The sequence below is a fragment of the Theobroma cacao genome, chromosome 6 (assembly GCF_053813885.1).
Source record: "Theobroma cacao isolate CCN51 chromosome 6, ASM5381388v1, whole genome shotgun sequence".
NCBI lineage: Eukaryota > Viridiplantae > Streptophyta > Magnoliopsida > Malvales > Malvaceae > Theobroma > Theobroma cacao.
In genome coordinates, this window is record NC_142644.1 from 17505877 (window position 1) to 17523955 (window position 18079).

The 18079-nt window shown below is 31.5% G+C and overlaps 1 protein-coding gene across 1 annotated transcript; it reads left to right on the top strand.

The window, feature by feature from the left end:
- The first annotated feature begins 13690 nt into the window (after positions 1-13690).
- LOC18595729 (glyoxylase I 4) lies at positions 13691-15496 on the top strand. Its single transcript, XM_007023807.3, has 3 exons — positions 13691-14067; positions 14186-14291; positions 14996-15496. Exons 1-3 carry the CDS (start codon positions 13913-13915, stop codon positions 15245-15247), a joined length of 513 nt encoding a protein of 170 aa, XP_007023869.1. The 5' UTR covers positions 13691-13912; the 3' UTR covers positions 15248-15496.
- The last annotated feature ends 2583 nt before the right edge of the window (positions 15497-18079 follow it).

Sequence of the window (18079 nt, forward strand, 5' to 3'; positions counted from 1 at the left end):
TAATAATGTAGTATACGGTGCAAAACACATATTTCATAATCAAAAATAAATTTGGATGTCTAAAAGATTCGTTTAAAGTGAAATTATGACTGTTAAAATAAAATAAAAATATTAAACAAAATATTCTATTTTCTTATAAAATAATATTTTTTAGAACACTGCGTAAATAATTTTTTACAGCGCAAAAGCAAAATAAATTCCTACATACAGTAGTACAGATAACTAGAGTATGAAATTTAATTTACAGTGACATGTGAACTCTCAAATGACAAAATGAACGAAGGCTGCAAACCTACAGCTTTTGAGGAAGTAAAGCCAACTGTAGCCTTCGACGATATCAGCTATTTATAGCTTATACTGAGCCTGAAATGGGTGGAAAAGGAGGGTGGTGAGATTATAAAATCCCAATGAGTAAACAGACATCATCATAAACATCTAGAGTTGAGTACATGGAGACAATAAAATAAATCGTCGTAAACTGGGTCACAGCATTAGAACACATTTCATTCAAAATACGTAACGAGGCTTATGAATCTCATAAAAACTAGGCTTGTGCCATAAATCCATCCTCGGGGACACCTTGGTCGAGGCATCCTATCGAGACAGCCAAGGCTGTTAAAAATTCACATTTCGCATAAAACATATTTTTCGTTGGACATCACAACTGTTCCTTGGCGTTGGCTGAGTTCACCATCACGTGGTGGTTCGGCGTGAAGTGAACTCAAATATCACCACAGAAGCTACCCTACGCGCCTCTACAACTGAGGTGAGCACATATAAACGGGGTTACCGTGCCCCTTTCATAGGCTGGTCCACGGAACCCGCCTACTACAGTAAGCTAATAATTTTCCCACTAATCAATAAAATTCAATAACATGATATGGCAATTATTGTAATGCATAGCCTTTCAAGGCAAACAAATAATCCGTATTTCAATACAATTGCCAACCAGCCAATCATGCCCGATTTATCATAACCCAATCAATTTAAATAATCAAATTGCAACAAATAGCAATCTCCGTGTACTCTATTTTTCAAAATCATTATTAATTTCAAAACAATTTATAAATTAATTTCATTGAAACACATTTATTCATAAAACATGAAAATTTACCTTTTTAAATCTATTTTTCCATAGAATTCATGAAATCATCTAAAAGCCACCCTAGATAATTAAAATGACAGTAAGTTTACTCACAATATCTAGAGTGCGGATTTTCGAAGTAATCTGACTATTGATCCTCGGATGCAATTTTCTTGCCTTTATCGGACGACTCACCAACTTGACATATTATAAAATCGAGAAACTTACTACATTGGTACTAAATCGAAATTAAACTAATTTAGACTACTAATGCATGATATGGAATGCAAAATGCACGGGTAACCATCTAAACTCGATATTGGCCTAATTCGTTTTATCACCCGATTAATTGGCTAACGCGTCCAATTTAGCTCCAAATTGCTCAATTTCTTTTCCAATACCTTAATTCACCAAACACAAGTCAAATAACCTAAAATTTGGCAAAACCATCTTCACTTTTCTTCTTAGAATTTTCTGTCAATAATGGTGCATTAACACCATGATTTTTTCTACTACTTTTCCACACCATAATTCATCATTTTCTAACCAATTCTCTTAAAATAAAAAATCAAATTCATCCTCACTCAATACAAGGTAGGTTCGGCCATTGATGGGTGATGGGGAAAATGAATTATTTTCTTGTTGTTTTACTTCTAGACATTGTAAACTAACTAAAAACACTAACATAACTTGAAATCAAATCAATCTAACATCATTCTCTCTCCATACCCATTAGGTCAGCCATGAATTCACCATGAAAACATGAAATTTAACCATGAAAAATAAGGAGAAATGCTTAAAGAAAATAGATTTCAAGTTTAAATTGAGAAATCTTACCTTTTTCACTTATTTTCCTTGATTTTCCACATTTTTTCTCTTGAAATTCTCCACCTAGGGTTCGTTCTTTCTTTGTTTCCCTCTTTCCCTTGCTTGGCCGAATATTTGGAGAGAAGTGAAAGGTTTATAGGCTGATTTTTAAAGGAAATAATAAAATATTCTAAGCTTGACACATGGCATGTTTCCATTGGTCCATTTTTAAAACTTTAAAATTTTTTAAACTTTTTATCTCCATCACATATATTTTCTCACTTATCCATAACATAAAAAGTCAATGGATGAATTTTATGAGCATGACAAGTGTTGGTAGTGTAAAATTACAATTTTGGACTGGGGTGGCAAATTACCATTTTACCCCTATGCTCCGAAAAATACCAGGATTATAATTTTTCACTTCTCAACCTCAAATCATACTTCAATAAGCCAAATGTGATCAAAATTTTTCAAAAAAATTCTCATTTTATCCTCGAGTGGCAAAATTACAATTTTACCCCTACATAGTGAAATTTTCGATTTGACTCCAAATTGGTCCTCGAACTCCAAATCACCATTTTAAATCATTCCTGGACTGTAAAATTTTCAATTTCACCATAAAATCTCTATTCGATCTAGTTCGAGACTTAAATCAACTTTGTTGTACCTCTAGGTACAAACCGACTTTTGTAAATTTTTTAGGACTCTCCTAGCATGTAAACATGCTATCCATCACATGTATGTCATGACAAGCATTTTCTAAGGTTGGGCTTTACAAGAATCATAAGCTTTGTTGATTATTTTGATGAAATGTAATTGTTTTATATGAATTGAAATGAGTTTTGGAATGTTATGAATTATATTATGATGGGATGATTTAACTGTCTCCATTTACTCGGCTTTAGATGTTGTAGATGAACCTTGCTTACTCACTGGGTTTATAAAAACTCACCCCCTTCTTTTTACCCATTTCAAGCTCAAGACAGTCTATAGACAGTTGATTTTGTCGAAGGTTGCTTTTGGATTGCATCCTTAGAAATCGAAGGTCTACAGTCTTGTATATTTTCGGTTATATTGGGGTCCACATGTCATTGTAGAATATTGTTGTATACCTGGTTTAGTGCGCTATTATATATATGAATTTATTTTGCTCTTACGTTACAAAAATTGTTTATGCAAGATTCTATAAATATTGTTTTATAAGAAAATAAAATATTTTATTTAATATTTTTATTTAGTTTGATTAGCCATAATTCATTTTAAATGGATGACTTAGATTACTAAAATTATTTTTAGATAAGAAATGTATATTTTTTGATCGTATGCTGTATTTTCACCAGGTTTCAAAATTTTCGAGTAAAAATGACCAAAATACCCTTGTGCGGCAGAAATTACTTTTTGTTTGTTTTGATTTAAAAATAATTTATATTCCCTTAAAACATGATATTTTGTAACTGTTGCTCATAGGGAAGATGTAAAATTGATGCAAGAGCCTTGCGAGGTTTCGATTGACATTCCGGGTAATGAATGTCTATCGAGACATCACAGCGATTGTCAAGGGCTCAAAGGGAGTATCGAGTTGAGACACCCTCAAATTATGCACATGTTAAATGCGTCTTCTAAGTTTTCTTCATCCTTCAAGAAAAAACCCAATGATAGAAGAACATAAGCAATTAAACATGCTATAATGGAGTTGATTAATTGTGCATTTTAAGCAAAGTTTGTAGCATTAATCTCAATACATAAGATAGAAGAACAGACAAAGAACAAAGATAAACAAACAAAATGAGCCAATTTTATTATAAAAAAAAAAGAAAATAAACAGTTCTGCAAATTTTTATCACTTTTGGTGCCCTTAGCTCAATTTAATTCAAAACCACTAAACCTCCAAATGGCGAACCTCAATTCATGGTCGAACCCAAAAACCTTCGATTTGTTGAGCAAGAGACGAGATTCCTTTGCCTAGTAGTTTAATAACCTTAGAAAGAAGAGAAGAATCTAGAAGAAGATGAAAAACAAAGAGGAAAATGAGAGAAAAGAAAGGGGAAAAATTACTTTAATGAATCAATCGAGTTTTGAAAGAAGAAAAAATCCCAAAAAAAAATTAAGTAGAAAGAGATGAAAGAAATGAGATCAGGGAATGAGAGAAAAGGGAAAGGAAAAGATATGTTGTATGCACTAATTAAAAAAACCTAAAAGGAAAGAAAGAAAATATATGTTAGACACTAAGGGAGAAGAAGCAACTTGTGCGCTTGATAGGGTGGTCCTTGGTGCTGACAATAAAGCTTGTAACTATATGTTAGACACTCAAACAATTTTATTTTAAAAATTGACTTTTCCTCCTTTTTTGTCCTTTTATCACTTATATTTATCTTTTTATTTTCTTAAATTTTAGCATTGATAGAATCATAAAAAAAAAGTAACTAAAACTATCTCATATCGGATATGCATTTGATACTAAAATTATCTCATATCGGATATGAATATGATTATTAAAATATATATAAAAATTTAAATCAATCATTATTTACTATTAATAATTTGAACTTAAAACTCTTGAAAATTTATTAGACAAGTTGAATTTACTTTTAATTAAAGTAATACTAGTATTTTGTTATCGAGTAAAATTTAATTTTTAAAATTAATATTTTTTTTAAAAATTTCATATTACTTTTATTTTGCTTATACATATAAAAGGTACAAGAGAATAAGAGGGAATCAAACCTTATCTCAATTCTTTTTACCCAAGATGATAATTTCATATTACTTTTAAAGTTGACTATTGTAGTTTGCTTTAAACCTTACTTGTTCTTTTCAATGCATTTTTTTAACTTGTCTATATAACTATAAGTCACAATTATAACTATAATAATTATCTATCAGTATAAGTTATTATTTGCGACAGAAAAATAGTAATAGAAAATTTTTGGTCATAGTTGCTCGATTTTCTGGTAGTATATATGTAACTATAATAATTATAACATATTAATACATAGGATATTTACTATCATTTATTAATATTAACATTAAGTTATATCAAGTAAAATATATATAACCTGCAATTTCACATTAATATAGGTTTATAAATATATAGTTAATATTAAATTGTTATGAATACGATTTGTATATGTACATATAACAAACTAATTAATATATTTTAAGTATATTATTAAGTAATTAGTTTACTATCACTCTTCTTAATAATTTATATTAACTAATATTAGTACATCAAGTATTATTATTTTTGTGTAACTTATATATATAGTTTTATATTTATAAATATTCATGATTTCAATTATTAAAATTATAATATGAAGCTAGTCGCAATGGATGACATACTCAAAGTAGCATTAGAATTACCCAATATGAATATATGATCAATGTAAAGTATGACGTTAAAATGTTGTATATAATTACATAGTTTGTATAATGAATAACTAATTATAAACAATATATATGTTATAAAAACTAAGATAATAACTTTATTATAAAATTATTAAGTATAATCATATAAATAAAATTTATTATAAGTTATATTAATGCTTACATATAAATCTCATATATGTATATTATAATTAACTAATACATATATAATTATACAGTGATATATATTTACATAATATTAGCTATTATGAAATATTATTATTATTAAATAGATAGGTCTAATAATTATAACATATTAATATGTGTACATATACAATGTTAATATATTATATTACTATGATTCTAATTTATATACATATAATAAACTAATATATTTTAAATATATTATATCTGAAAAAGTTTACTATATATGGTAGTCTTTTTAATTTATATTAACTATAGTATTAGTATCTAAAGCATTATTTGTTTTTGTTTAATTATATATTAGATTTTCTAATCTCTTTTTATAAAATTAAAATGTTTATTATGTTATTTGTTGGTCCCAAAAAGCATGCTAGAGGGGAGGTGAATAATACTTTTGAAATGACAAGAAAATTCTTTCTAAGTAAAGAGCTTATTAAGGGAATTTGAAAATAAAAGTTTAAAGCTTGCTGGAGGAATGATGTAAGTGTTAAGAGTAGAGTAAGAAGAAAATAAAAGAAAGTAGATAAAACACAACGATTTACAGTGGTTCGGTCCCCTTGACCTGCATCCACTACCTTAATCTCCCAATCAAGGATTTTCAAACCAATTCACTAAAATTAGTGAAATTCTCAAGTTTCTACCAAGCTTTTACAATAACTTTTCACAAGCTCAGCCACAACCTTTAACAATGGTTTTTCATGAAATCAACCAAAACCCAAAACTAACTTTTCTAAGACTAAGTTAAAACCTATAACAATAACAAGCTGACCCAAGCTTTATCTACCCCTAAAAGAGTTTCTCACACTCTAAGTAAACAAGAAATAAAGAAAAGATGAAGTACAATTAATCACTTAACTGATCTAAAATGTACAAAGTTAAGTTTAAACACTTTTTCAAATGATGGAAGTGAAATACAAGTGTAAAGAGAAGGTTTTTGGTCTTCTAAACTCAAAATCACTTTGGATGGCTTCTCTATATGATTTTTGACTACTGGAGAGGCTTTAAATACTTGAAAAATCAATTATGGCTGTTGGAGATAGAAACTAGCCGTTTCTGGTAGTTGTTTTGTCCTTTTGTACTTAAATTCCAAGGTGCAGACAATGCTTCATTAATCGTTTAAAAGCAAGCTTTAACTGATTAAGTCTTCTCTACCTTGCACACTGCTTCTTTGTGTTAACCAATTAACGATAGCTTTAATTGATTAATAACTTTATGTTTTCAAGTACCTTCAAGCATTGTTTTTGGCCAGCCTCCTTTCAACAGATTAATGCTCTCTTTAACTGATTGAAGCTTCTCTCTATTCATCCCTAACTAATTAAAATGGGCTCCAACCAATTAAGAATTCTTTAACTTTAAATCTCTTGGTTTGGTGCCTTGGACAGTCATCAATATTTTGAATTTGAATTTTGACGCTTTTTGACACTTTAACTTTGACCTTTAACCAATTAACTCTTTTTCTTTAACTGATCAAAAGGCTTCTATTTTGCATCCAGCATCGACTTAACTAATTAAACCTTGTGTTAACCAGTTAAGACCTTTTTGTCTATCCTTAGTGTAGCACCCAGAATTGCTTTACTTGATTAAGGCTTTGTGTAAATCGGTTAAGACTAATCTATCTTTATTAAAGCTCTTTCTTCTTTACTTGTTTAACCAACTAACCCATATTGCAACTGAACAAGCATCTTGACTTGCTTTCAAATACCAAATATATTAATTAATTTAAGCTTTCTCCTGCACACTTAAATAACATAATTACACACCAATGAATGGGAATGATTTGTTATTATAAAAAACACATGAAGTCAACATTCTCTCTCTTATGTTTTATGATGACAAAATACTCCTAGATCAAGTGTGCAATGTTTATGTTCAATATGAATGCTTCAAATCTTTATGCATAATGAGTTGCTCCCCTTTGGTTAAGGCATCTAGTTTTCTTTAAAGATTTACAATAAAATATTTATAACATCCACAGTAGCTAAACAAGATATACAATATCCACAGTAGCTAAGCAAGATATATTGAATATCCATAATAACTAGCACATAATATTCAACAAAATCATAACTAAGCATCACACACAACAATTAAACATGAAAACCTATCAAACTCTATTTAACTTAGTCTTCTTTCTCTTCTTTTTTGTTATCATTACAAAAGATATTCAAAACTTTCCCTTAATGAGTGCATCTAAATTTTCCTTTAATCTTTAAATCAGACATTAATGAATGGGAATTATAAGCACTCATGCACCTAAGTCATACAAGCTTATAGATATAGTTCAGTAACTTCAAGAGTCAAGCTTGTAACTATGGAAAAACAAATGTGTGGGAGTTAAATCATTTCAAAGAACTTGTCAAAGATCACTCAAATAATGTTCAAGCAAATTTAATCATTTTGTCATAATCAAAACTATAAAACTTTTAAAACTAACATTATTTTTATAAACATTTTATAAATAACATTACTAAATCTGAAACTGTTATATAATATTTATGATTCAATTATAATTTTTTAAAATATATTAAAAATAATAACCAAAGGAAAACATATTTAAATATTTAAAGCCATCAAATTCACTATGTATATATTTAATTTTCTTAATATGAAGAATGAATAAAATTTAAAATAATTATTATTACATTTTGAATAAAAAATAATAATATCGATGGAATTTTCCTACGACGTATTTCGTTGGAAAATTTGGCTCCTAAAACTTTTTGATGGAATAATTTTTGTTGGAAGTTCCTTTGGAAATTTTGGCTGATTAATTTTTTTCTACCAAAACTATTTTCGATGGATTTCCAATGGAAATCATTCCATTGGAAATTTCCATCGAAAATCCGTTGAAAATTTTGTTGAAAAATTTGGTGGGATTAATGTTTTTTTTTTGCCAAAACTATTTCCGACAAATTTCCAACAGAATCATTTCCATTGGAAAATTTCGTCAAAAATCTGTCGATACAAGTAAAATATATTTTTGTCGAAAATCCATCGAAATTTTCCAATGGAAATTTTTTGTTGGAAAAAGTTAGTTTTTTTGTAGTGTGATAGATGTTTTGAAGCTATTGATAGATGAAAGTTAGAAAGCAAATTGCAACAAACTGAAGAACATCTATTGAAAGATTCATGCAATTATTGATCAATGTCCACCCGTGAGTACACAAGAAGCAAATTGAAAAGCATCTATCGATAGATTCACACAACTATCGATAAATGTCCATTCGTGAGCAATTTATCGATAGATTCGCGAAATCTATCAATAGATAGCAACACGAGAATGATGAAAATGTGTTCAATGTGCCATCTATCGATAGACTCAACAAATCTATCGATAGATGGAGGCAAAAATGTTGAAAATCGTGAAGGATTTATTGATAGATGCATGAGAAATTGCAAAAATAAAAAAGCTTTAAGCTGCCCAGCCATTTAGAAAACAAGGAGAACCAAGAGCTTTCTACTGTCCTCTAAAATCCTATGTCCCAACTAAATATTAGAGCTCATTTAAAGTGATTTAGACCTTGGAAAACTAGTATAGAGGTAAGATTAAACCTTTTACCAATTGATTTTCAATTTAATCGGTTATAATGTGAAATTTGTGTTGCTTCAGCTTTGGTTGCTATCTCCCTTTGAGTTGCTAGAGATTTGAGGATTTGAGTTGGTTGAATCCAGCATTAAAGGTAAGAATTTAATTATATTGAACCTAGAATTTGAAACCTAGGTTTGTAACTATGAGTAACCGGAATTAGAGCTAGTTTGAAATGTTGGAAATTGTTGAAAGCTGAGAAATAATTATTATTTTTGATTTGTACAAGGGGGAAATGAAGTTCTTAGAGCATTATTGAATTGGAAACCATTGTTGAGTCAATTAAATTTATTAATAGCAAGGAAAGTTTGGGTTTGGTTGTGGAGGAGCCTTCGCTTGTCACTATGAGTAGGGTTTATTTGTTTGAGAACTTGAATTAATGCATGTAATGCATAAAATTGTTAATGCGCTGCCATGGCACTTGATTTGGTGAATTAATGCCTAGATAGTTATGCCTAGGAAAACGAGCTATTGAGTTATGTTTGATATGTATGCGTTATCTTATGAGCCATGTAGTGGCGTATATATTCTGTTTATTCCTTGTACCCTTAGTCGTAAGGTTGTCTGCTTGTGATTATGTGACCAATGAAATAACTGTTGCATAGCATTAATGTTTATTAAGCTTGTTATGTATATGTGGAATTATGTGATATTTGTGGGAGGAGCTTATTATGATGAATAGTTTATTTGAAAGGCATTGTGCTAGTGTGTTTGATTAGTTATGTTATATAGAATTCAGTGTTGAATTAGCAAAGCATGCGAGGCTCATTTAGTTATGATCCTTTAATGTGAAATATGATGAGGTGTTTAAGGCGTGATAGCCTAGAAACTAATTATGTGTTCCATTCAAGGGGAAATTTCAAATGTTGATTTGAATGAGGTTAAGTGGTAGCCTATCCTTGTAACGGTGATTTGATTCTCCGCCAGTGCTTCAACACTAAGTATGATTTGACTATCCACTAGTTATTTCGGCACAATGCGTGATTTGAACCTCTGCCAGTTGCTACCTTGGTTGATTTGAATTTCTACCGATTGCTTCAGCACTGAATGTGATTTGACTTTCTTTCGACTAGCCACCGTACGTTGATTTGACTATGTCCAGGGAGGAAACACTCATTGATTATGCTTTGAATATGATCAGCTGATTTGGGTGAATAACATGTTATATGAATTGAATATGTGATTATTAATATGTCTATGCGATATGAGCGAACTTTAAATCTCCGAAACTTTAGAGATGAGCAAAATAAGTTTGATTTGCATATGGTTCACTAGCAAACAACGGGTTACCGATGGAACTTAGCTTTGACAACCACTTTCCAGGTAAGCCTTTATTTGATATGCTTTTTTTGTGGAGACATAAATTTGGATTGGTTATAATAGTGGAGTTGTCATTTGAAGAGTATCCATGACAAGACTTAGATCGATGAGACAGGTGTGGGAACATTAGAATGACTCTTACACATTTTATTTGTTGGAGATGTTTGGCAAATAATTATGCTTGCCTTATGATTTGTTTTATGTCTCTACACATTTTATTATGCATTCGTTTAGCTCCCACTCATTGAGTATTAAATGACTCATTCCAATCATTGTTACCCTGTGCAGATAAATAGATTACGGGATTTACGTGACTAACATCGTCTCTAGATGAATAATTTTGGCATCTGGTAGGCATTCTCCATCTGACAAGTCCACTCTGCTGAGTCCGAGTTTGTGATATTTCCTACTTCCAGTTTTGGTTTCCCAGCTATGTTATACTTGGGATTTGTGTAAGTATTGTGTTGCTGTATATTTTGTCTAGTATGTCATACAGGACAAACTTACTACGTTAGCCAATGTACGGCTAGCGATTATTGTCAAACCTTGTTATAATATCTGTACTAAGAGGCAATGTGTATGTACTTTGCAGTTATGTTATGAAATGAACATGTGATTGTTATATAAACCTTTGAATTTATGTTTCATGATTGAATTTGTTAATAATTATGAGACTTACTCGAAACTCAAAAACTTCACCTATTAAATTCATATATCGGTCACGATCCCCGAATTTGGGTCGTGACAATATATTTGTAAAATCATCTCTAATAGTGAGCATGAATCATGAAATATGCATATAATGTGAAAGCTGCTCGATCAGTTGTCATTGGGAGTTGGGACATTGATCCAATAACTAGATTGTCTTGCAAGTTGCTCCATTTTTTTTGTCTTCTCTTTTCATTTTATTTCTATTCTCTTGTCGTTTCTGATGTTTTCTTCCGGACAGATGTCTTCTAGGCTCAGCAATTATTTCATTTCTTGAAAGCTAGCATAATTGGTCATTTTCAGTTTACCTGTCAAGTGTTAATGAGAATTTTTTTAGCCTAAAAGCATTCATTAATTAGTCACATTTTAAAGTTTGGTTTTATATAGAATTATCAATATTAATTAGCACATTATGCTCGGCCACAATCAGTTTCACTTTTACTAGCTCTCCTCTTCAATTTTATCAACATTGCCTTTTTCTTTTTTGGAAGTCCTTTTCAATCACTTTATTGCAAATTGCAAACAAGTTGATTATTTTTCTTTCTACAGGAAAGTTAAAGGCAAGGCAAGCTTTGTTAGTGAAAGCAATCTGTCATCTGTTTGTAGTAGCTATACTTTGATTACAGTCTCTCTCTTGAAAGCACATGCTTTGGCCAATGCTTTTAAGTAAATGGCAATTATCTCTTGGATCCCACTCTTCAACTTAAAAGATTAACTCCCTTCCTCTCTGTCCAAGCCTCCGACAATGAGTATTTAAAAAATAAAAAAAAAGGAAGAATGGGTAGTGAAGATTTTCTAGCTCTTGGTGGATTCTTTGTCAATCGAAATCAATAGTGCCCGTTTCTTTCCTCAACTCTATGTTAGGCGGGGACACTTTACTTTATTACATCAACATGTATACATAAACAAATGTAGAAGATAGTCTTTTCCTTCTTTTAATCCCTCCTCTCTCAATTATAAAAAACAAAAGTTATAAAAAAAAGAACAAATGTAGAAGAAGAAAGTGGATTAGGGAAGAAAAAGGACTATGAAAGATAATTGAATTGCCAAATTATGTAATTAGTCCTTATACTTTTGTCAAAATAATAATTTTAATCTCTATACACTAATTTGTAAAAATTAAATTCATATACTTTTCAAAATTGATAATATCAGTACAATCAATGTTAAAAATTTTACATTATTTTTACTGTTATGGTATTTGTAATAATAGAGCATATTCTTATTAATATGATATTAATTATGATGACATGATAATAATGACATAACATTCAAAAATGATGTAATAATTATATTGACATGGGCATTTTATCATACACTAACATAGATTTTAGATGATAATTTAATATTAAAGTGGCACTACTTTATTGCTGAGTAGAATTTTTGTAAATAACACATAATGAATAGTAGTTTTTGATAGTGATCAATAATTTAAAGATTTTTGTTAAATAATTTTAAAGAGCATTATTTGGAAGAAAAATATTAATAAAGTAAGAAGATTTTTTATTTCATTTCTTATTCAAGTGTGTATATTATCAACTACAATGTTTCTATTTATATGCTTCCATAAATGGAGGGGGAATGAATTTACATAAATATAAATGGGAGAATGAATACAAAAAGAGAAGATGAATTTAGTAGATAAGAATGTAGGTACACTGAATGAACTTAATAGATTGAAATGTACTTACATAATAAGTATACTTGATATGAAAGAGATTTAAAGGGTTGGAGAGTGCAATGGACATTATTACATATATTAATAACAAAAATGAAATTCTTATTCCTATTAACGATTAGATTGATATATTAATAAGTTTGGAAAGTATAAAAATTTAATTTTTTAAAATTATTGTATAAAGATTAAATTTATCACTTTAATAAAATAAAAAAATTAATTACATAATTTAAAAAAATTAGCAAAATCATCAACCAGGATGCATGTAAGAATCAAAATGGTAACAATGGTTATACCCGACTTAAAAATCCTAATAGGTTGTCTGCCAGCTTGTTAGTGGCAGACCATGTTACCAAACAAATCCTACATGATCCTTTCCCAAGTTAAATTCCAAGTTATAATGTCATTATTATTTCAAATTGATGCTCAATTTTACTTGTGGTTTTTGAGTCTAATTAAAAGAACTCTTTGGAAGATTCCCATTGTGTAGACACAAATCTTGTATTGACTTGCTGGCAATTCCCGTGACTAGCAACAATTGATCTTCATTAATTAGCAACAACAAGAAAATGAAAAAACCTAGTCATAAACTTATCAATATCAGATCACTACCATTGACCGGACTTATCTACATATCAAACCTCTAGAAACCTGTCTCTCTTTCTCTCTCTAAGTTTTTTTCCTTTACAAAATGGTCACATCAATCTATTTGTTGGAGAAAAGACAGTTAAAAAATTACCCACACTACCCGACAACAAGCCATAAAAAATTCAACTGCTTACGTGTCTATGACCAGAAACTCTTTGCTGGTTCTTGGTGGTAATCCTAGTCAGCACGTGGTGTATTCGTGTCACAGTAATCCATATTAGTAGACACGTGGCTCTGCATGAAGAGGTTCCCCTCTAATAACCTCCCTCTCCCCATATACATAAGCCCATTTCTTTTGCTTCTCCTGGCGAAGTGCCGTGACTTTCTCTCCTTCGTTTCCTCGTTCCTAGTTTATTTGGTTTTTCTAATAAATTCTGTTTCTCACATCTGTCTGTTTTCTTTTTTTTTTTATTTATATTTTCTCAAGAAACCTTTGCCGGCGCTTCAGTGGTTTGTTTGTCTTTCGGATTGGTTGAAACAAATTTTTGTCGTGAAAAAAGGAAAAAAAAAGATGAAGGAAAATGTGGACAACCCTCTTCACCTTAAATCTTTGAACCATGTCTCCCTCGTGTGTAGATCAGTTGAGGAATCCATCAATTTCTATCAGAATATTCTTGGTTTTGTTCCAATCAGGAGGCCTGGATCATTTGACTTCAATGGCGCTTGGTAATGAAAACTGATCCTCTTCTCTGGGACAAATTGATGAAAAACAGCACAAGAACTCTTGGGTTGATTTTTATTTTTCTGGTTATGACTATGTTTATGTGAATATTTGGTTATGCAGGTTGTTTGGGTATGGGATTGGGATTCATCTTCTGCAATCTGAGGATCCAGATAACATGCCAAAGAAAAAGAAAATCAATCCCAAGGACAACCACATTTCTTTCCAGGTTAATTCTTTCTTTCCCTTTATTCCCTTATTTGGGTTTGTGTTTCCTTCCAGTCTTTGGGCTGTTAAGGATTTCATTTAAGAATGGGACAATAGACCTTTCTTGACATTCATCTTTGATTTAATATAAAAAGAGAACAAGATCTCTTTTCATAAACTGAAGATCGAAATAGAAAATTTTTAAGGTTTATTTTGTTGAGACTTGGACGTATGCATGGCAACATTCGTTACTCCTTTGAAAAGGAAGGCATCCTGCTGTTCTGGAAAATAATATAGAGGCTAGATATACGACAGTGCTCTGTCTCAGTTTAATAACTTTTGGAGGTTTACTCAAAGGCATACTCTGAAGTGGGATGATAATCCTAGGAGATTTACTCAATTTCACATTTAGTTATCCGAAGGTAACTTCTAAGGAGTTGAATTCTGATGCAGCAATTAGTCAAAGAAATCAAGATATACCCTGTTTATCTTATTTGTCCTTTCTCATTCTAAATCCACTCACCTACCTACCTTTTTCTTTCACAGAGTAATCATGTTGGATTATTAATTAGTAGGTAGGAAAGAGTAACGCTTGAAAGGTTCATTGTATGCATATGGGTCCGTTCCTCTATTAATTTGATATTATGGTGATAGAATTGATGACAAGATGAATTAATTATAAATTGATAAGGAATCCTAGTATTAATTGGGTTTTGCCGTGTGTAGTGTGAGAGCATGGGGGCAGTGGAGAAGAAGCTGAAGGAGATGGAACTGGAGTACGTTCGGGCAATGGTGGAAGAAGGTGGGATCTATGTTGAACAGCTGTTCTTCCATGATCCAGATGGGTTCATGATTGAGATATGCAACTGTGATAACCTACCTGTGATCCCCCTGGCAGGTGAGATGGTTCGATCATGCTCTCGACTCAATCTGCAAATGCTGCAGCATCAGCAGATACAGCGAGTGGTCCAGCAGTAAAGACCAGCAGTCCTTTTATTTAGGTGTATTTTAGTCGAAATCATGAGAAGAAGCACCCCAATCTGCTTTGTTTTTGTGTCTTTTTCTTTTGTCTAAGTACTCTACGCATGAGTAGTTTGTTTTTTCTTCATTTGGTTTAGTAGGTTTTTCTTTTAAATTCTGTAATAAAGACAAGGCAGATGTGATCCCAAGGGAAGTGATCATTTTATGAGCTGATTTTAATAAACTAAAAATGGAATATTCTCCAAAGCTTTTCTAACGTGTTTAGATTATAGTATTTATCAATGGTCCCCTTTTCTTGTTGTGAATGATTTGGGGTATCAAAATGTACTACTTTAATAAACAACTTGGAACTAGTTTTAATTGATACACAGTGTAAACAATAATTAAGGGGAAATCATTATATGAGGAGTTTAATTTATTTACTAAATGGAATATTCTCTAGTTTTTTTTTTATGTTGGAAATTCACGCAGGGTCCAGTTATCCTGTTAAATTTTATTAATTACAAAATAAAACACAAAAGAGGGAGACATAAACCGTACTTTCAAATTACATGATCATGGGAAAATTTAAGAGAAACACCTAGATTAAGGAAAACCATTTTACGTGCATAGCTTTTGATGGTACAGTAAAACAGATATTCCCTACTATTACATTGAGACAATAAACTAAAGTAAAATTTAAAACAAAAAATATATAATAAGAAAAGCACCTAGAATGGGGTTTTTCATTTTATTACCATATTTTTTACTATCGTCATAAAATCGAAACACTTTCATATTACAAAAATCTATGTGAATAACAAAATAAGAAAAATAAACTAGGAGTACTACTCCTTTACATTCATTTAAAATGAACATAAGGAAAACTAACTTTATCTAATCTAAGAATACCTCTAAGTTGCCCTTCAGTTTCTGAAAATACTTGCAGGTTTTGGTGCGTATGCCCCTGATTTGAGAGATGGTTTGCTGCTTGATTCCTCTCTCGATGGATGTGCGAAATCCAAAAAGAGATACCACTCAAGGATCTACGAATGGAAGTAAATAAATACCGAGTCTTAGAGGATCCCTGATGACCCTTATTTATCATGTGTACCACTACTTTTGCATCCTTTTCTATCCAAAGTCTAGTAACATTGTACTCAAGACACAAAAGTAAACTCCTATGTAGTGCCATTAACTCTGCCTGTAATGAGTCACATGGTCCAAAATTTTCAAAAAATCCAAAAATCATGGTACCTGTATGGTCTCGAAGAAGTCCTCCTCCGGCAGCATTTTGAAAATTATGCTTGGAACTCTCATCAACATTCAACTTAAACTCACTTACTGATGGTTTATGCCAAGAGAATATTTTTGGCGGATGTAGGGTTGCCTACTGAAATATTAGACCCCATACTTGAGCAATTCGTAGATCTCCCCTCCATTGCCACCAGTGGAATTGCCTCATATGGAATAATTGGTGGATGAGTTTGAGTACTCTCCACACCACTCTGTTAGGATACATACCAAGGTCCCTATGCTTCGCATCATTTCTTTCAACCCATAAGAACAAAAAAATGAATAATGGCATTAACGTGCATATGTGTCCTTTTTTCGTATAATCACCAAAGTACAACCATGCCCATACAATCTGATCGACAGTCTGGGGATGAACAATGTTGATTTGGAAAAATTTCACAAAATAACTCCAAACCTGTGTAGGTATTGGGCATTCCCACATGACATGCAAGAGAGACTCTTTTGAGTTACAGTATTGGCATTTGGAAGCTAACTGCAATCCCTTGGTTTTCAGCCGCAAATCAACTGGGATCTAATCCTGTAATAACCTCCATAGAAAGAAGGAAGTAGTAAGAGGAATGCATTTATGCCAAATTAAATTGAATATAGGATTTACCGACTGTCACTATCGAATTATCTCCCAAACGAACTTAGTAGTGAATTGCCCATCTGAGGTAGGTACCCAATATGCCCTATCATCACCGGGTGGATCAATTGGAATTTTTAAGATTTTCACCACAAAATCCTCTAGTAACACATTATTCAGCTTACCCACATCCCATTTGCCATTATCATAGAAATAGCAAACTCTTGTCTGTGAATCAAGGGTGGAAATCGAAGCTAACATTCATTCAACAATCATGCTAGAAAAATAACTCACCTTTACCAATCCGCCACCTAGTGTATTGTTCTGTGACTGAGCAACTAGCTAACATCCGTTTCCATGTTTGTGAATCACGAAGCTTTGGTTGTACATTCCTTGGAATTTGACCCGTACAATATTTACTCCGCATAAATTGCGTCCAAATGCTGTTACAAGTTAAAAACCTCCACCAAAGTTTCATGCTAATGGCCTTCAACACATCACCTAGGCCTCTGATGTCTAATCCTCCCTCATTAGATGGTAGAGTGATCTTATGCCACGAAGCCCAACGGATTTTTCTAGTACCTGCCGAACCTCCCCACAAAAAATTATTGAACATTCTGTCAATTCTTTCAATCACACAAATAGGAGGTTTAGGGACTTGGAGTAGATAGATAGGCAGAGAAGATAATACACTACGTAATAGTGTTATTTGCCCTCCCGGAGATAGAACTTTGTTATCCCATCCTATTATATGGTTTTGGATCTTTGTAACCAAATCATCAAATAACATTACCTTTTTTGGCCCTTTATAAAGAGGCACCCCCAAATATGTGATAGGCAGGCACTTATGGATGAAGCCAGTGACTTGAGCAATGATTTGGATGCGACTGTTTGCCATATTTCGATGAGTGATAAAGCAACTCTTTGAATGGTTTATTCGCTGCCCAAAAATCGCCTCATAGTCTTGC